Source organism: Stegostoma tigrinum, chromosome 6, assembly GCF_030684315.1.
Source record: "Stegostoma tigrinum isolate sSteTig4 chromosome 6, sSteTig4.hap1, whole genome shotgun sequence".
Taxonomy (NCBI): Eukaryota; Metazoa; Chordata; class Chondrichthyes; order Orectolobiformes; family Stegostomatidae; genus Stegostoma; species Stegostoma tigrinum.
In genome coordinates this window covers 100,057,879-100,079,074 of record NC_081359.1, presented here as the reverse complement: position 1 = coordinate 100,079,074, position 21,196 = coordinate 100,057,879, and the positions used below count along the sequence as shown (strand labels likewise).

At 41.5% G+C, this 21,196-nt stretch overlaps 1 protein-coding gene across 1 annotated transcript in view; it reads left to right on the top strand.

Annotated features, from left to right (window-relative positions):
• LOC125453583 (interleukin-13 receptor subunit alpha-2-like) overlaps positions 1-21,196 on the top strand; it is a 68,367-nt gene that overhangs the window by 17,582 nt on the left and 29,589 nt on the right. The window contains exons 2-4 of the mRNA XM_059646793.1: positions 11,387-11,540; positions 14,526-14,683; positions 16,612-16,759. Of these exons, the coding sequence (XP_059502776.1) occupies positions 11,438-11,540; positions 14,526-14,683; positions 16,612-16,759 (409 nt within the window). The 5' untranslated portion in view covers positions 11,387-11,437. The remainder of the gene's footprint in view (positions 1-11,386; positions 11,541-14,525; positions 14,684-16,611; positions 16,760-21,196) is intronic.

The window sequence follows — 21,196 nt, the reverse complement described above, 5'->3', positions numbered from 1 at the left end:
TCCATATAAGCAATATTCATTGACTTACTTCTGTCCATCTCATTTGTTGCCTCTTCAAAAAAACTCTATGAGGTTCATCAGACATGAATCTCTGCTGATTCTCCCCGATCAACTGAAAATTTTCAGGTGACCAGTTACCTGATCCTTGATCACAGACTCCAACAATTTCTCCAGAGCTGATCTAAGGCTAATTGGTTTGTAATTCCCTGGTTTCCTCTATCATCCTTTTTAAAGAGCAGAGTGCCACAAGAAAACTTCTAATCCAGAGGTACAACTCCTGAATGTAGGGAACTCTGAAAAGTTACGGTTAGGACATTGGCAATGAGGTCTCCTATCTCCTTTAATACCAATGGACAGAAACCTCCAGGTCCCGATGATTTGTCAATCTTCACTACTACTAATGCCCTTATTACTGATCGTTTACTTCAGCATTATTTTATTTAGACCCTGTTCTTGAAGCTCCACTAATTTCTTTGTGACTTTTAGCAATCTATCTTCCTTGTCTGGTGTGGATATTAAAGCGAAATAATTGTTTGGCGTGTAAGCTATTTAGCCATGGTCATTGACAATATCCCCAGTTCCAGCCTTTATTGGGCTAATACTACTCTTAAGCAGCTGCATTCCCTTTACATAGCTATAAATGTTCTTCTCTTTGTCTCTTATGTCTCTTGCAGGTTTCCTTTTATCATTTGTTTTTGGTGCTCTTGTGAGATGCTTTGTGGGTCCTGCCATACCCCAAGTTGTTAAAATAGATTCGAGACAGTGTGGTAGATCTTAATCTTTCAGTCTGCAATAGGTATTTTTTTAAGAAAACAAGATCAGCAGCAGCTGTCTTGCTCTTTTAGACTGAAGATTGTGATTTCAATCTCATGACAACCAAATGAGCACCAAGTTTGGTCTGGAATTCCAGAGTAGTACCCATGAAGTGCTGAAATTTCACAGGTTCCGGTTCACAATTCACAGCTAGAGTATTGCGTGTAGCTCTGGAATCCACATGATACAAGAGATGTGATTACACTGGAGAGGGTACAGAGGAGACTTACCAGGGTGTTCCCTGGGTTGGAGAATTTCAGTTATGAAGGGAGATTGGACAGATTGTCTTCCTTGTGGCAGATGAGATTGAGAGGTGACATGATTGAAATGCGCACAATTATAAGGGGCATAAGTAGAGACAGGAAGAAACCTTTCCTCTTGATGAAGGGATCAATTACTGGGAGCATAGATTTAATGAAAGGGACAGAAGGTTTAGAGGAGGTGTGAGGAAAACTATTTTCACCCAGAGAATGGTAGGAATCCGGAACTCTGTCTGTAAGGTTGGGAGAGGCAGAAACCCTCATGACATTGAAGACATAGTTAGATGTGCACTAGCAATACCAAGGCATTCAAGGCTAAGGGTTGAATTTTGGAAAATAAGGTTTGATTCATTAGATAGTTGGTTTTGACTGGGACAGATGCAACAGCCCAGTTTTTCCCCTCCCCACACTGCATCACACCAGACCAGTTCGTCCCCTCCCCCTACTGCATGACACCAGCCCAGTTCATCCCCTCCCCCCACTGCATCACACAACCAGCCCAGCTCATCCCCTCCCCCCACTGCATCCCAAAACCAGCCCAGCCGGTCTCTGCCTCCCTAACCTGTTATTCTTCTCACCCATCCCTTCCTCCCACCTCAAGCCGCACCTCCATTTCCTACCTACTAACTTCATCCCACCTCCTTGACCTGTCCGTCTTCCCTGGACTGACTTATCCCCTCCCTACCTTCCCACCTATACTCTCCTCTCCACCTATCTTCTTTTCTCTCCATCTTCGGTCCACTTCCCCCTCTCTCCCTATTTATTCCAGAACCCTCTCCCTATCCCCGTTTCTGATGAAGGGTCTAGGCCCGAAATGTCAGCTTTTGTGCTCCTGAGATGCTGCTGGGCTTGCTGTGTTCATCCAGCTCCACACTTTGTTATCTTGGATTCTGCAGCATCTGCAGTTCCCATTATCTCTGCAACAGGCAGAATGCCTTGTTCTGAGCTGTTGACCTCTATGACTCAGTGACATCTGCTTTTCCCAGTACACATTAATGACCACGTGGCCCAGTGAGAAGAAATGGAGGGGAGTTCTCCCTGGTCTAGTGGAAAGCATTTATTCCTCAAGACCAATAGAAACAGATTATATGTCATTGTCTCACATCTGTTTGACTGAGCTTGTTGTGCCCATATTGCCTGCCAGACTTCTGTCAATGCAACAGTGGCTACATTTCACAGTGCTTAATTAACTGTAAGATATTTTGAAATCATGAAAGGCATTACATAATTGCAAGCTTCGATTCTCTGAAAGCAATATTGGATGCTTTCTATAATTGACAGTCAATCCTCAGTACAACGAATACCTCTGTCATTGCATAATTGTGAAGAATTGCACACAATAATAGCACTTCTCTCACGCGTTACATATCATAGATAGTGAGGATTATTTTGACATTTCCTTGTGGTACTAAATAGATGATAGCAAACTATTGGCTCATTTGTCAGCTCGTTTTCATTGCTGGAACTAAAAAGTTGAAAAGGCATTAAAGGACCACTAACTGATTAGTGTCCAACTTATATCATCACTTACACTGAAAACTACATCACAACCTGTGCTTCTTAAATACCAAACAAAGTTGCTCTCAAGGGAAATTTTTTGGTTAGTGGAGTTGATTTTGAAAGCAATTTTGAAATCACCAGTTTCTGCTGTTCTGTTAGAACTGTGTAAATGTCCATGTGTCACCTGTACTTGACCCACTGCCAATTTCCAAAAGATGTGTGACTCTGTTTGCCAGATGCTTTTGCTTTTATATCTTTGCTGCAAATGGGAATGGTAATATTTTGAACAGATGTCATCAAACCAACACTGTTCCAATTTCCATTTGTAATCTTCATTATTTTTATGGCAGTGTGACAATAGCATTCATGTGTAATATGACAGAGATTATATGTAAGTACGCATTCTTCATGACATGCTACAGTTATAGAGCCACATGTCTGTATGGCATGGAAACAGAGCCTTGAGCCCAACGTGCCCATGCTGACCATGTATCCTAAATTAATCTGTTCCCATTTGCCACCACTTGGCCCATATCTCTCTAAACCATTCCAATTCCTTTATTCATTAATAGGATGCGGGTGTAACTGGCCAGGTAGCATTTAATGCCCATCCCCAACTGACCAGAGGGCAGCTCAGTGTCAGATTGCTGTGGCTCTAGAGTCACATGTAGACCAGACCAGGTAAGGATGGCAATTTCCTTCTCTAAAGGACATTAATGAACCAAATGACTTTTTCCTGACAATCAACAATGGATTCATGGTCGTCATTAGATTCTTAATTCCACATATTTTTTATTGAATTCAAATTCCACCATCGACCATGGTGGGAGAACAGTCCAGTGATAATACCAATAGGCCATCATTTCCCCACCTCCTGCTATTCATACATCCATCCGGATGCCTTTTCAAAGTTGTAATTGTCCCAGCCTCCACAACTTACTCTAGCACTCCTTCCATAGACACACCACCATCTGTGTGAAAAAAGTTGCCCCTTAGGTTCCTTTTAAATCTTTTCCCTCTCACCTTAAACCTATGCCCTCTAGTTCTGGGCTCTGCTACCCTGGGGAAAAGACTTTGGCTATTCACCTTATGCATGTCCCTCATGATTTTGTAAACATCCACAAGGCTACCCCTCAACCTACAACACTCCAGGGAAAGCAGCCTGTTACCCATCATGTTTTAAATAGTTTATTTCTTCACTCATGGGATGTGGGCTCCATTGGCTAGGCCAGCATTTATTTTCACTTCTAATTGCCCAACGGATAGTTTTAGATCAATCATGCATTTTTTAAAGGCCTGGAGTCACATGTAGTTCTTGTGGAAGGATGTCAGATTTCTTTCCTCTCAGGACAAGAGTGAACCAGATGACTTTTGATGACAATCAGCACTGGTTACATAGTGGTATGAGACCAGCTTTTCCTTTCTGGCTTTTTGTTGAATTCAAATTTCATCATCAGCCGCGGTGGAATTCAAAACCATATCCCCAGAACATTACATAAACAGAAGCGCTGGAAATGCTCGGCAGATCTGGCAGCATTTGTGCAGAGAAATCAGATGAAATTTTCGGATCCAGTGACCCTTCCTCAGAACATTGAGAAAGGGACACTTAATCTAAAACCTTACCTTTGCTTTCTCTCCACAGATGCTGCCAGACCTGCCGAGCTTTTCCAGATTATTGCTGTTTTTATTTCTCGTTTCTAGCATCTGCAGACCTTTCGGTTTTTATTTCCCTCGAGCATTACTGTGGAATTCTGGATTACTCGCTCAGCGACACATATTGTTTAACATCAACGAATTTGTGGCACAAACGCCCACACTTTTCCCGGATCCTCTGGTCCAATAGCAGTGCATATTGAAATGTTCCGTGTTACTGAGTGTCACAGGGAGATCACAAATATCTTGTTTTCAGAAATGGTTCCATGGGAGCCTGTTCTGATGGTGCCACCACGCTATGTCAGCACGTGAACTGCAGGCATTTTCCCACAATATACTCAGCTTTTGACTCTGACTTAACTCTAACAGGTTTGGGATTATGGCCCTTCAAATCAATACTTACCCTTCCATCAATTTCAGCTTTGCTCCCCATTCCCCACCCCCCCTCAGTTCTGCCCACCCCTTTATTCCCCATCGACCCCAGTCCCCATACACTTGTGGCCCTCCTCTGTTGTTCCCAGTGTTGTAAAAGGCAGCGAGTACCTGAAGGGTTGACTGACTTCATCCATCAGGCTAAAAGTGACTGTATCTGGGAGAAGTAAATGATTACTCTGAACAGTTGTACTGTTTTTTGTTCTGGTGTTAAGCTCATATAGCTAAAGGTAATATGTGCACATTCTTAAACGTTACATAAGACGTTCATTTTATGTCTCAAATGTATTGTAGCTTGCTATTAATTATCATGTAAGGCAAATACATTGAACCCCTCTTCTGCTGATGACATTATGTGAGCATCCTTTCCAACATAGTACCACGAACTTTGATGAATTCCAATAAAAGTGATTGATGGCAACAAATTTACCAAATGCATCTCAGATTGTTCCAGAGAGCATGATTACACATTATCATCCAATCCCTACAGTGTGGAAACAGGCTATACAGCCCATTAAGTCCACACTGACCCTGCAAAAATCATCCTACCCAGACTTTCCTCCTAACCCTATCCTTGTAACCCTGAATTTCTCACCCATAACTCACCCAACCAACACATCCCTGGACATTACAGGGCAACTTATCATGGCCAATCCATCTAACCTGCACATTTTTGGACTGTGCGATGAAACCCATGCAGGCACGGGGAGAATGTGAAAACTCCACTAGGATAGCCACCCGAGGGTGGAATCGAACTCAGGTCCCTCATGCTGTGCACTGTCACTGCAGCCCCCACACACCTTTCCTTTGGGGCAAACAATTCTGCAAACTCTTTTCCCCATCCACCCTAACTCCATTATTCCCCAGCTCAGGTCACACCAGTCAACCTTTGCAACTGCTACTCAAATGGATAAACGTGAGGTATTGCATTTTAGAAGGTAGAACATTGATCAATACAGCACATTACAGGCCCTTTGGCCCGTGATGTTGTGCTGACCTATTATCCTACTAAATCAAACTACCCTGCATACCTACATTTTATTATCCTCCATGTGCCTATCGAAGAGTTGCTTAAAAGTCTCTAAAGTATCTGACTCCACTACCACTGCTGGCAGTGCATTTCACACACCCACCACTCTCTGTGTGAAGAACCTACCTCTGACATCTCCCCTATACCTTCCTCCAATCACCTTAAAATTATGGGCCCTCGCAACAATCACTTCTGCCCTGGGAAGAAGTCTCAGACGATCCACTCTATCGATACCTCTCATCATCTTGCACATCTCTATCAAGTCACCTCTCATCCTTCTTTGCTCCCTCAACATTTCCTCATAAGACCTACCTTCCAGTCCAGGCAGCATCCTGGTAAATCTCCTTTACACCCTCTCTAAAGCTTCCCATATCCTTTTTATAATGAGGTGACCAGAACTCAACACAATATTCCAAGTGTGTAAAATTTAGTAAAATGAACAAAGGCAGAAATTATGCAGTGAATGGAAGGGCCATGGTGAGTGTTGCTGAACAGAGAGCCTTACAGATGCAGGCATATAGTTCTTTGAAATTTGTATCACATCTTGACAGGGTGGCTAAGAAGGTGTTTAGTATGCTTGCCTTCATTGTTGAAACCAGTAAGTATGAGAGTGAGGATGTCATGCTGAGGTTGTACAGGACATTGGTGAAGCCTCTTTTGGGTTACTGTGTACAGTTCTGGTTGTCTTGCTATAGGAAAGATACTATTAAATTGGAGAGGTTTCAGAAAAGATTTGCCAGGATATTGTCAGGACTGGCGAGTTTGAGTCAAAAGGAGAAGCTGGCTAGGCTGGGATCTTTTTTCAGAGGAGTGTAGGAGGTTAAGGGGTGACCTTATTGAGGTTTATAAAATCATGAGGAGCATAGATAAGGTGAATAGCAAATGTCTTTTCCCCAAGGGGGAGACCAAAACTAGGGGGCATATTTTTAACGTGAAAGGAGAAAGATTTAAAAGGGACTTGAAGGTCAGCATTTTCACACAGAGGATGGCTCATACGTGAAATGAACAGCCAGAGGACTTGTTAGATGCAGGTACAGTAACAACATTTAAAAGACATTGGGACAGTTACATGGATAGAAAAGGTTTAGAGGGATATGGGCCAACTACCCACAAATGGAGCTGGTTTAGTTTGGGAAACTTGGTCAGTATGGAAGAGTTGGAACATTCTGTATGACTCTATCACTCTGACTGCACCCCTAATTCACAACATCATGAGTCCAAACAATGACATCAACCTCCTGGTGTAAAATTCCTTGGCGATATTGAGGAATGACTGACCATTTGTGTCTCCGTGCCCTGGATGTTAGTCATCTGCATTTCGCTATGAATCTCCTCCAGTTTTGTACGCTTCCTTTGCTTTCCTGCCTACTCACCTTCTTCTCTCCTGTCGTCTGCCCACTAACCCATCTCTGACATTTCTATTCTTCCTCCTCCCGTTTGAAGGGAGGAAAAGTAGATGATTTTAATTGGGGCAATCCTCTATGTTGTTCTGCTGTTTTCTAGCATCTGGTGCCAACTTCCATTTGATGGTTCAGGGAAGCATTCGGAGCATGAATGAACCTGAGCTGAGTCTTCAGTGGATTGAAAAATCCAAGTTCCATTTCTCCAGGACCATTTGCATACAGTGCTCAGCAATCCCAGCAAAGAAAAGGAAATCCATGGTTGTGTCAGTCAGGGAGAAACGTAGACTTCAAAATTGAATTGAATCTAATTCTTCGCTAATATCCAAACACTTTCCACTTGTATCTTTGATTCTATAACCCAACGTGTACCAAATTAAGTTTTGTTGTTAAGGAAGGAAGCTGAGGAAAGACAATGTTAAACATACCATGCAGAGTTTCATGGCTCCAGGAGACTGAAAATTATTTGCAATTGGCTGTCTTGCGTTTTTCAATCTTTGAATGTCCCTAACCTCATTCAGAAGTCACAGTCACAAGTCATTCTCGCTTAGGAATTTCCACGAAAGTGAAAAGCTTGGAAATAGTTTTTCCCCTGGGGATTCTTGTCTTTTTCTTCCCTATTTGTTGGAAGACAAACCGAAAGGAGGAGCTTTCCTGGAAAAGCAGATGTATAAATCAACACAGGAATAGATTCGCAGTCACTTGCAAATTGTCAATGCCTAGGTTGCTGAGGTTCAGAAGCTCATTTATTTCTCAACATTTCTATGGAATTATATATCAGAAGGTTTCTGTTTGTCTTTGGGCTCAGAATGCTTCAGAATATTGTGAGTTGGGGGAATCAACTCCTAATAGCAGCAGTAGAATGTTGCACAGTCCAAATTATCTGCTGCACACCTTGGCAGCGTGTGTCCCTGGTACTCACGCTGTCTGAGCTTTGCAGAGTAACACCAACAGCGCAGGTTCAATTTCTAATTAAGAAAGCTAAAGAAATGCTGGCCTTAATAACTAGAGGGCTAGTGTACAAGGACATAGGAGTTATGTTGCAGTTATACAAAACCCTGGTTCAACCTTACTTGGAGGACTCTGAGCAGATCTGGACACCTCACCTTGAGAAGGATATATTGGCCTTGGAAGAAATACAATGTAGGTTTACAAGAATGATACCTCAATTTTAGGGGTTAAGTTATGAGGAGTGTTGATAGAAATTAGGTCTATTTTCTCTAGAATTTTGAGGTTAAGGGGTGATCTAATTGAATTCTTCAAGATATTAACAGGAAAAGACAGGGTAGATAAAGATAAACTATTTCCGCTGGTTGGGGTTTCTAGAACTAGGGGATATAGTCTGAGAATTAGGACCAGACTGAACAGGACACCTCTGCAGGGAATCCTCAGGGTCATGCCCTAGGCTTAGCCATCTTTCGTTGCTTCATAAGAAAAATATGAAGACACGATAGGCAGCACCTTCCCATGATTGCTTCCAACCAGAAGGACAAGAGCAGCAGATACAAAGAAACATCAGTACCCGCAAGTTCCCCCCCAAATCCTTAACCATCCTACTTGGAAGTTTATTGTCATTCCTTCATTGTCGCTGAGTCAAAGTCCTGGAAATCTCACCCTGTAGATGTACCTACAGCATCTAAACTGCAGTGATTCAAGAAGGCAGAGCATCAGTGCCTTTTCAGGAGGTTGGTGGTGGGTTGGTTTGGTGGGTGGTGGACCAGTGGTCATGGTACTGGAGTAATTCTCCAGATTGCCAGACTCATGTTGTGAGGAATTGGATTTATGGCAGATTGTGATATAAATATATGGAATGTAACTGCAGTCAATTGTTGTAAAAACCCACCTGGTTCATTAATAATTTGCTGACCTCAATTGGCCTGGTCTAAAGGTGACTCCAGAACCACAACAATGTGGTTGATTCTTAATTGCCCTCTGGATAATTAGAGGTGGCAATAAATGCTACCTAGCAACGCCCGCATCCCATGAATTGGCAAAAAGAATAAAATCCACAAATATCTAAATTAAGGTTCCCTAACTATATGCAGGTCAACCCTATCTTACAAGGAGAATAATGGTAGTTCTCGCAGCTAATTTCTCCATAAAATGAAAGTCATTCATTTACCCAGATTGCCAGGGTCCTTGTTCAACCTGGTTAAAACCTACCAGGCCGTTCGGTCGATAAGATGAGTTTTATTAAAAAGAATCAGTGGTCAATATTCTGATAGTGCCTCCTTCTCTGTCAATGAAAATTACTCTTGCTTTGAACAGATCATATGCAGTGAGTTTCCTGCTAGCCACCATTTGCTTTCATGCAGATTCTTTTCAAAATCATATTGGAAGAAGATGTGATGAACAATCTATGGTTGTGAACTCACCCAGACCGTCAACCCTCACTGTGTTAGCTGACCAAGTTTCTCACAGCTTCCTGTGGTTTCTCCTCTTGGTGTTGTTCAGGCCTCATTTAACTCTGCATCTCCCCCCACCACTGCACACATGTACACACACATACAATAAACAGATCTCTGTCACTGTCAGATGCTGAATGTGACAACTACTTAGAATTCTCAGATTTTAATCGATGGACTCCTCACCGATAGATGAAGCCAATGAGAAATAGTGTAGCTTTCACAAATAAGAATACCACATTGTTAACATGCACCACTCACATATCATCGATGGTATGTTATCAAGGAACACAACCTATACACCTCTTAATGTATGTTATCAAGATACACCATTCGTATTCCACTGGTAGCACATTATTAAAGGAGAATGACACTTGGAGAAATAAAAACAGAAAATTATGTAGAAACTCAGCAGTTCTGGCAGCATCTATTGGGAGAGAAACAAAGTTAACATTTTGAGTCAGGTATGACCTTTTCTAAAGGAGAGTCAGGAGTGTGATGGAATACTCCCCACTTGCCTGGATGGATGCAGCTCCAACAACACTCAAGAAGCTTGACACCATCCAGGGCAAAGCAACCAGCTTAATAGGTACCAGATTCACAAGTTTCTGTTCTTTCCACCACTGATGGTCAGAAGCATGGGTGTTTTTCTCATTCAGTTTGTGGGTGTTGGTGAGCGGGCTAGCATTTATTGCCCATCTGCAAGGTATACGGCTGAAATTCACAAAGGCTCCTGAGACAGCACCTACACAACCCATGACCACATCCATTTGGAAGGACAATGGCAGCAGACACATGCGAAAAGCACCCTCCTCCAAGGGAATGGCATTGTGGGTCAACCTGTAGTACGTGCACTACAGCTGTTCAAGAAGGCAACTCACCAACGCCTTCTCAAGGCAACAAGGAATGGGCAATGGATGCTGGACCTGTCAGCGATGCCCATGTCCCATGAGGGAATATGTTTTTTCCTTTGAATCAGACTCAAAATATTTAATCTGTTTCTCACTGATGATACAGATTTTCTCCAGCATTTCCTGATTTTATTTCTATTCTCCAGCATCCACAGTATTCTGCTTTTATTTGCACTTTTAAAAGCTTTGCTTCATAGGTTTCCCTTTGCTAAAGTTGAAGCCCTCCCTCTGATCTATAGCATATAAAATATGTAGGCCCATCTGTTTTAGCTGGAAGAAAGAATGATACTGTTGCACCGGATCAGGGTTTTCATCATGATATCTACTAGTTCCTGCCTGATGCACAATGAATGGCATTGGTATGGTACAGCTGGCACTGATCTGGCTTATTGATGACTGCCGTGTATCAATATAAAAATAGGAACTGGTGGAATATGCTGTTCCTGTTCTGAGATAAAGACAATTTCCAGCTCCAAAGCACAAATAAGATCTGGGAAGGTCATGGTTAAAGCAGAATCTATCAAAGCTTAATTATTAGAAAATAGATAATGGGAAGGGACAGGGCATTGGCCCTTGGGGTATTGCTTACTTGGAAAGCCATTGCAGGAATTCTGGGCTCATTCTGGATTGTAACAATTTTGTAATTCTGTGGTAGGAACAGGCTTTCTCTTGTCAAAGACTGTCGTATGATCATTGTGAAAAACTAACCCAATAGTTTCCAACTTCAGTTCTGTTCCAAACTTCCTCTTCTTCTCCTTCATGTCTTGGTCAATGTGGTTATATTGTGGCATTCTCATCTCTGAATTCGAGCCGCGAGCTCAGCTGACACTGTCTGAGATGTTATCTTTTGCATGACAGTTTATGCGACTTGCCTTCCTGACAGCCCTGATTTAAAGTTGAGTTAAAAGCAATATATATCCATTATATCAAAACTCTTTCTAAATTGATAATCCAATGTTCTTTTCATGTTGCTGTTTTCCAGGGTGTTTCATCATCAGCATCTGACCTTCTTTCGGAGTAGGCAGTGTTTCAGATGAAGATTTCCACTATGGTCCCACTTGCCTGTTGCCTTGTAATCTCCTTTGTTTTACCAGTGGAGTTAGATAGTAGATGCACGAAAGTCCAAGGAAACCTTTGTAAGTATTAAACTAATACCAATTATGCAGTTAGTTTTTCTTCCCATTTCCTTTCAACAACATTAGCACCTTCTTCTGAATCCCACTTCCATCTTCCCTAAAGCCCTTATTTCTAAACTAGTACCTATGAACATCTCCAGATGAAATGGCATTTTTTGCCCTCAAACCCACCCCACCCCCACAACTAGGAGGCTGGAAGGCAAGGGAGACACTTAAAATCGAGAGGGTACTGTGCCTACTGTCTACACTCAGAGAAAAATGGTGGAATTGCTAAATCATTATGTTTTGACTGTTAGCCACTGAAAAGGGGAACAATGGTGTCAAAGTTAAGAGAGGAGCACATGACAGAGTGCAGTGTGATCTACTTGGAAGACAATAGTATCACACCCCACTATAGACCCTTAAGCGCTCAAAACAGATTGGCACTTCTGTGTAATTTGAAGTGAGTGAAACATTTTTTGGATGCATGATCTCCTAATGACTGGAGAATGCTACACCCTCAGGTCAATGTCAGACACTCCTTTGCACATTTGGAAGAGGCAGGAACTACTCTTTGTATTCTGATTCATCCTAGCCACATCCAAAAACAGCAAAAACCAGATTAGTTCACCATGTTTGCCCTTGTTGTCAAGAACTACGCTTTAATGACCCTTCAAGGTTAACTTCATTGACTGTAATGCCCCTACTTTTCTTCAGAGCTTATTGGAATAAAGGAACATGATGTGAATTAGAAAGCAGAAAATGTGTAACACGATCTTCATAAAAAGAGACGAGGAATGATTCCTCAAATTACAAATGTGTGATCCAATGCAATGGTTAGGGCTGGTGGCTGGGGGTTGCAAGGCAATTGGGGCTCTGAAGGAGGATACCACTAACAATTAATTATATAAAACAATTTGTGATTAGAAAGAGTCTTCATTTCCTAAAGTCTACATTATGTATGAGCAGTATCAGAGATAATGGGAACTGCCGGTGCTGGAGAATCCGAGATAACAAGGTGTAGAGCTGGATGAACACAGCAGGCCAAGCAGCATCGGAGGAGCAGGAAAGCTGACCGTTTTCCCCAAAATCAGCCTGTTCAGAGCTGGCACTGATACCTCCAGAACCAGCAGTGGTTGAACTTGTACACCCCCTGGATTAGAGGCAGAAAAACTATCATGTGCACAACAAGAGCTCTTTTTACACTTGAGTAACAACCAGGAGCTTAATGATGATCATAAAATCAATGACAAAGGATGAGGTGATTAGCATGACCTACCATGATCTACCAGCATTGTGATAAACATTTAACATTACCCCATGTGACTGGTACAAAATGGATAAATGGCAAGATATACATTTGGCTTGATGCGTGACTGAAGGGTGAGGAACAAGCATTGATGATGACCAGGGTGCTGGCAGAATGGAGACTCACACAGATTAATTGTTAAGTGCCTGCCAGTTATCATTTTTGTAAAGGCTCGGAGGGCAGATTAACAACCTTTGTGCTTAGGTTTGCAAGTAAGGCAATATTGTGTGCTGTACCTGTCACCTATGCCAGTCATCTCCAGGGACCTGAACAACCAAGGCCACTAGCTAAACAAATGATGGGTGAATCTTAATACTACCACCTGTAAAATGATGAGTTTTGACAGTTTAGAATTAGTGTGAAACAGAAATTCTGCGGTGCTTGATGTAACAAAACAGGAAGGAGATATAAATGCTTCAGTGGACTGGTTACTAAAACTGTTGGTTCGGTGTTTATAAATAGCCAGGAAAGATTTATATTTTGTATCCAGGGATGTGACACCCAAGTTACAAGTAGCAATTTTGAAATTGCACCTAACTTTGGTATTATTAATTTTTATTCCCTCATGGGATGTGGGATTTGCTAACTTGGCCAGCATTTATTGCCCAGAGGGCAGTTAAAAGCCAACCACATTGCAGTGGGTCTGGGGTCACAGATAGGCAGTTTCCTTCCCTGAAAGACTTGAGTGAACTAAATGAGTATTTCCTGACAATTAACAATGGTTTCATGATCATCCTGCAACTTTTAAACACAGATTTTTGTTAAATTCAAATTCCCCCATCTACTGTGGCAGGATTTGAACTCCAGTCCCCAGAACATCAGCTGGGTCTCTGGATTAACAGTCCAACAATAATATCACTAGGCCATCATCTCTCCAGTATGGTAGCATAGGAACTGAGATGTGAGGTTTCTTTTTTACAGGGAAGGAATAGAGGGTGTTGCAATGAGTCCAGAAAATAGCCACAAGATTGATTCCTAAACTAATAAGGCTAAAATAAGAAATAATTTCTCCTCTGGAGTATGTTCTTGAAGAATGTAGAAGGACATAATAGATCTTTTCAATGACAGAACCAATTTCTGGGCAAACTGATGAAATTTGCAGCACAGTTGGGAATTATGAGAAAATTGGGAATTTAGCTAACTTGTTTTTTTTCACTAAGTGTAGACTTATGGATCAAACAATGAGTGGATCCTTCTCAGTGAGGGTGAGACATTTTGACTGTTTTCAGAATCCCAGTAAAGAACCTAAGTTAAGGAGAAATTTCATCAACCAAAGGGCCTGTAAAACTTGTTACCGCAGAAAACAGTGGAGACTAAGAAATGCATGATTCCAAGCAGGAGTTGGATGTAGAACTCAGGGCTAAAGGGAGCAAAGGATATGTGGAAAAAGCAGAATCAGGCAGCTGAGTAGAATGATCAGCCATGATCGTAATGAATGACAGACCAGGCTTGAAGGACTGAATAGCCTACTCCTGCTCCTATTTTCCAAGTTTCTATGCAGGAAAGATTTGAATGGGATTTGAAGTGAACATTCCCACCTTGTGTGGTGACAAAGAATTGTGTTAAGTCTCCAGGAGGGCATATGTTTTCTGTCAGTGGCTGTTAATGTTGAACTGCAACGAGAATGTGAACTAAACTGAACATATTTACAATTACCTTTTCTACTTATTGAATTGTTTTCACTTGTCATTAAACAGCCGATCTTAATCCGCCGACCAACCTCATGATTGTGGACAGACAGCTCGGGGAATTGACAATTTCTTGGAATGATAGCCTCAGTGAAATCAGAAAAGCTAATATATGTGTTAGATATCCATTTGAGTACAAGTACTTCGATTCTCAAACTTGGCAAGAAGTAAGATTTTGTTATTTCCTCTTTATCTTTAAAATCTAATCTCAAGTAATTATAATTTAAGGCTTTTTGATTAGTGAAGGATTTGACGAGATTATACCCATCCTGATTTCTCCACTGTGGTACACTGGTAGTGATCCAAGTTCAGAGCTAGGTAAAACAGGTTCAAGTCCCTGCTTGCTTCTGAGGTGTGGCCTAATGTTTCTGATCAGGTTGATTAGGGACTACCTAAATATTACAATCAATTAAAAATGATGAATTTCTATCTCTGCAGCCACAATTCAACATACGAACTTGATATACGAAGGAATCTTAGTTATTGGGTTTATTTTCTTGGGAATGATGTAGGTAAGAGCTTAAATTAAAGTCAGAGGCATTATGATGCAAGGAAGGCCCTTTGGTCCATCAAATCCGCGCTGGCATTCCGCAGAAAAATTCAGTCAGTAGCACTCTCTCACTCCTTCCCATTTATTTTCTTCAAGGGTCCATATTCATGAGTCATTCATCCTCTCCACTTGAAGACTTTCAGGTAGAGGTTCCAGGTTATGGCCATTATGACTGCTTAAGAATATTCTTCCTCATACCTTCCCCATGCCTTTTGCCAAAAACCTTCAACATGATGAGACAGGGAATGGGATCAAATGGTCCATCACCATTTTCAAGGTCTGAAATTAGGCACTGGAGGGTTGTCTGTTTAAGAGGAAAAGGGCTTCATTAAAATGGCAAAGATGTAGATTACACAATTTTAACCTCTGTCCCAGTGTGGGTTATGTGTTATCAAACTGCTAGCACTCAAAATCCTGATCACAAGAAGCACACACTAGTGTAATGACCCAGGTCTCCGCACTATTAGATTTACTTCCTTATGTTTTTGCAACCCCTCCCCAACCCCCAACAACCACCATCATTAGACAGTAATAGATAGATTTGAATGATGATTCGCCTTCCTTGTTTCATACTGCCTCTGACCCTGCCCACATCATTCCAAAGGAAATAAACACAATGCTTGAATTCCTTCATGCATCAGCCCTTGAGGTCAATTGTTCTGGTGGTACAGATAGGGAAGGGAAGAAAGAGTAAGTTAATTGATGGCAACATTTAATTGGTTTCCAATCAAGCCCATCAGAGTTGTCAGTACACACTTTGGAAATGGTGAAATGGGTGGAGAAGCCATGGATTAAATTCAATGTGGAAAACTGTGAAGTAATTCCTTTGGAGTTTGATTCATTTGGAAGTTTGAGCATGGAGAGATAATGCAAAATAAAGGATGCAATTCAAAAAGCAGTGCAGGAGCAGAAGGCCCTGTGAAAGGTCTTTTGTACATTTGTGCATAAACCATAAAACTGGCAGGACAAGTTTAGGGAGCAGTTAATAATGTATACAGGATCCTAGACTTAATTAACAGTGCATAGAGTATGAGAGCAAGGAAGTTATGTTGAGCAAAACACTAATATTCCTCAAACAAAAACCAAAGGACTGCTGATGCTGAAAATCTGAAACAACCGAAATTGCTGGAGAAGTTCAGCTGGAGTGTTGTTTCCAGTCCTGGGCAGTACATTTCAGGAAAGATTTTGAGAAAGCCCAAGAAAGACTCGGGAAAGAGAAGCTTCAAGTATGAAAATTGATTGGAGAAGTTGGGACCATTTTCCACGGGGAGGATAAGGCTCAGTGGGTATTTTGATAGATGGATCCAAAATCATGAGTGTTCTCTTCAAACCAGACAAGGAGGAACTGAATTCATTTGGTAGTGCACTGCAGTATGAGCATTGATATTTAAGGGGGCCTTAATTCCAGAATCTTGTGGTTCAAGAGCAAATATTAACCTATTCGTTATTGCCACTATTTAGCAAAGTTTAAAATGCAGAAAAGACATAATTAAAGTGAGGATGATCACAAATGACAGTAATTATTTGTTTGAACTTCTATCACAGGATTCCAGGCTTCTGGAGCCAGAATACACAAAAGCATTTGAATTACACCGGGGGGTTTACATACGAGTTAAAAGTATGGTCCTGACTTGGCGCAAAATAATTAAAAAAGAAAGTAACTGGACTGTAATAGCTATCCAACCACCACCAGGTATGGTCTTTTCTCAACAGTGGTTAGAGGTGGGCAACAAATGCTGATCTCACCAGCACCATTTGCTTCCTGTGAAAGAATAATTTTTAAAAGAAATTATATGTATGAATTAAATTAATCAATGAGCGTGTGCAGACTTCTGCATCCTGATAAATGTTACAACTGTGCAACATATATATATAAAACAACTTGCATGGGTGTGTGTATTAATGTCTATAAGATTGCCAGCCTCCATCTTTGACGATTGGAAGAACACACAAAAAACACAGGCATGAACACATTGGGCTGAACAGCCTTTTGTCTTATGAGGATTGAGGATCGCTTTGCGGAACACCTACGCTCAGTTCGCAACAAACAACTACACCTCCCAGTCATGAACCATTTCAACTCCCCCCTCCACCTCCCCCCAACTCCTCGGATGACATGTCCATCCTGGGCCTCCTGCAGTGCCACAATGATGCCACCCAAAAGATGCAGGAACAGCATCTCATATTTTGCTTGGGAACCCTGCAGCCCAAGGGTATCGATGTGAACTTCACAAGCTTCAAAATCTCTCTGCCCCCGAGCACGTCCCAAATCCAGCCCAGCTAGTCCACGCCTCCCTAACCATTCCTCCCACCTCAAGCCCCACCCCCATCTCCTACCCACTGACCTCATCCCGCCTCCTTGGTCTGTCTGTCCTCTCTAACTCCCCACGTACACTCACCTTTACTGGCTCTAACCCCACCTCTTTGACTTGTCTATCTCCTCTCACCTTATCTTCTCCTTTAGCCATCTTCTATCTGCCTCCCCAGTCTCCCTATTTATTTCAGAACCCCTTTCCCCCCCTCCATTTCTGAAGAAGGGTCTCGACCCAAAATGTCAAACTTTCCTGCTCTTCTGATCATGCTTGACCTGTTGTGTTCATCCAGCTTCACACTGTGTTATCTCAGATTAGCAGTTTCTGTAAGCCTTTCGTCTGTGTAGTGGATTTCAGAATATTTTCAAGAAAGTCCATCTACAATTTGTTTTTTTGCACGTGTCTAACTAAGGGAGAACAATATGGCTATCACAATCTTCCTCTACCCTGAAACCGCCGGCAGAGAGGCTATTTCTGCCCACCCACTTGATCTATCTGCATCACTCTGCAGCTGCCTAATGCTGTATTCTCAACTTGCTTCACTATCTAAACTTGCACTGTTTGCAAATTTGACCCTTCAGTGTGAGTGGCTTATAAATAGATAAGACCCAAGTGCTGATCTCTGTGGCATGCCACCAGTTTTTGTTTGCCATGCTGAAAACAACCCATCTATTCCAATTCTCTCCTTCCTTCGAGGCAGTCCATTTTTGTATTGTTTTGTTCACACAACTATGAATTTTGGTTCAAGACAGACAGGCCGAGGAGAAGGCAAGGTCATAAATAGTCTTTATGCTTGAGCGACTTTATAACACATTTACTACATATAAAGACAAATTATTACAATACATGGCAGTCAGAGATATACCTGACTCGATGTTACTGTTACGTTGCAGAAAAGTTCATTGCATAAGTTCTACTGTCTGGTTCCAGTAATTCTATTCCATATGTTTCTCTGCATATGTTTTCCTCCATGCTTCTGATAGATAGACTTCAACCAACTGACCAACTTTGTAACCCCTCCCATACTGCACTATTTATGTCCAATGAGAAACAACTCTGTGATGTTGCCTATTCTCTCGTGGTTATCTTGAGGTACCCAGGGAAGTTTGGTTAAATGCACTATGTAAAATAGAAAGATTTTTTTAATATGTTTTAGTTTGAAACAGGCCATTACAGAGAAGAAATTACTCACCTGAACAGAGTTCCTTGTTGCGAACCCTTGTGTTTGGAATTTACTAGGATACTAGTATCATGGGAGGTAACAGTCTAGTGGTATTGTTGCTGGGCTGTTAAATTAGAGACTGAAGTCATGTGTTGGGGTCTTGTGTCCAGATCCTGCCGCAGCACAATGTGAATTTTAAAAAAAAACTGGAATAAAGAACTTAATGATAGCCATGAATCAATTGTCAGGAAAAACCCATTTGGCTTACTCATATCCTTAAGGGAAAGAAATTGTTATCCTGGCTTGGACTACAGCTGACTCCAGGCCCACAGCCATGTGGTCAACTTTTAACTGCCCTAGATAATAAATGCTGGCCTAGCCAGGGATGTCCTCAAGCCATTAATGAATGAAAGATATAATTTCATTCAAGCCACCACATATATTTGCTGCAGAGGCAATGAACATCATTCTGTTGTTCTTATACAGAAAGCTTTAAACTTATTTTAAGTAATTTCCTTTGAAAGAGTGTGGAGAAATGTGAAGAGAGGGTGCTCATTTTTTATCTAACTGACAACTACCCAACAACTAATATGTATGTGCTTAAGAGAGGGGTGTTTAAGAGACTTCTAAGTAAGCACACGAACATGCAGGAAATGGAAGGATATGGACTAAGGACAGGCAGAAAGGACTAATTTAATTTGGCATCATTTTTGGCACAACATTGTGGGCTGAAGGGCCCATTCCTGAGCTGTGCAGTTCTGTTTTCTAAGATCACAGCCTTGATCTAATCTTCAAATTCATGCAATTTCTAATATGTCAATTATTGCTGTATTGTTGAGGCATTGTTAAGGCTGATTCTGGAATGCATAAAAAAACCTACAACTTTTGGATTTCCTTAGTCAACAGCATATGGGTTGATCCTTAATTTATGGTCCACTTTACCACATAATAATGGTCAGCACTACGCACCATACCACCAGTTTAATAAAAAAAATCTGGCTGTTAAGAATTTGCATACTTGTACTGGACAGTCTGACTTCATCCTGGAAAGAATTTGTGACTGCATTGATGTGTTAGAGGCTGACTCTTTCATAGTAAACAAAAATAACAAGCTGTAGTGTTCAGGAATGTGTAGATTAGGTGAGTTACAGGGGAATGGGTCTGGGTGAGATGGTCTGAGAGTCTGTGTGGACTTGTTGGGCCGAAGGGCCTGTTTCCATGGTTGTAGGGATTCTATGATCTATGATCTATGAACAAAACAACTACAAATGGCTGGGACTTTTTTCCTTAAAAGTTAGAAATGTGGTTCACAGATTTTTTAGAAGTATGCAGTTTTCTGACAGACACCATAATTTCAGAGCAGTTCATAATTATTTATCTTTATTCAGATTTTGATTTATTCAGATATTGTTTTGATTTGGTTAAAGCAGATTGCATAGTAGCTTCAAAAATAGGCATGCACAAGTAAAGGAAATAAGAGCATAGAGCAGAAGCAGACTAGTGATATATGAAGATAGTAAGAACTGCAGATGCTGGAATCAGAGATAGCTTAGTGCAGAGCTAGAGGAATGGCAGGCCAGGCAGCACCAGAGAAGCAGGAAAGCTGATGGTTCGGGTTGGGACACTTCTTTAGAAAAATTCCTGAAGAATGGCCCAGACCCGAAATGTTAGCTTTCCTGTGCCTCTGATGTTGCCTGGCCTGCTGTGTTCCTCCAGCACCACACTGTGTTATCTCTTCCTAGTAACATAAGAAATTCTATCGGCAACAGCAATTCTCTTATCCCCATTTCCCTGCCTTTTCCTCACACTCTTACAATTTTCTTTCTTTTCAGGTACTGGCCCAACTCTGTTTTGAAAGTCTTTTTGATTTCATTGCATTTCATTTCATTTATTATTGTTACATGTACTGAGATACAGTGAAAAGTATTGTTTTGCCTACTATCCAGGCAAATCATACCTTACATAAGTACATCAGAGTAATAAAACAGAATTCAGAATATAGTATTATAGCTACAGAGAAGGAGCAGTGAAAGATCAACTCTAATATATGTGAGGTCCATCCATAAATCTTGTAACATTGGCGAAGAAGCTGTTTTTAAAACTGTTGGTGCGTGTTTTCAAATTGCTGTATTTTCTTCCTAGAGGAAGAGAGTATAACCAGGTTTGGAGGGGTTTTTGATTACATTGGCTTTCCTGAGGCAGATGGAATTGTAGGCAGGGTCAATGGAGAGAAGGCTGGTTTTCATGATGGACTGGGCTGTTTTCACAACTGTCTGTAATCTCTTGTAATCTTGAACAGAACAGTTGCCATAATACAACTCTGGTGCAGCCGCACTTGGAGTATTGTGTACAGTTCTGGTCACTGCATTATAAGAAGGATGTGGAAGCTTTGGAAAGGGTGCAGAGGAGATTTACTAGGATGTTGCCTGGTATGGAGGGAAGGTGTTACGAGGAAAGGCTGAGGGACTTGAGGCTTTTTTCATTCTAGAGAAGAAGGTTGAGAGGTGACTTAATTGAAACATATAAAATAATCAGAGGGTTAGATAGGGTGGATAGGGAGAGCCTTTTTCCTAGGATGGTGACGGCGAGCACGAGGGGGCATAGCTTTAAATTGAGTGGTGAAAGATATAGGACAGATGTCAGAGGTAGTTTCTTT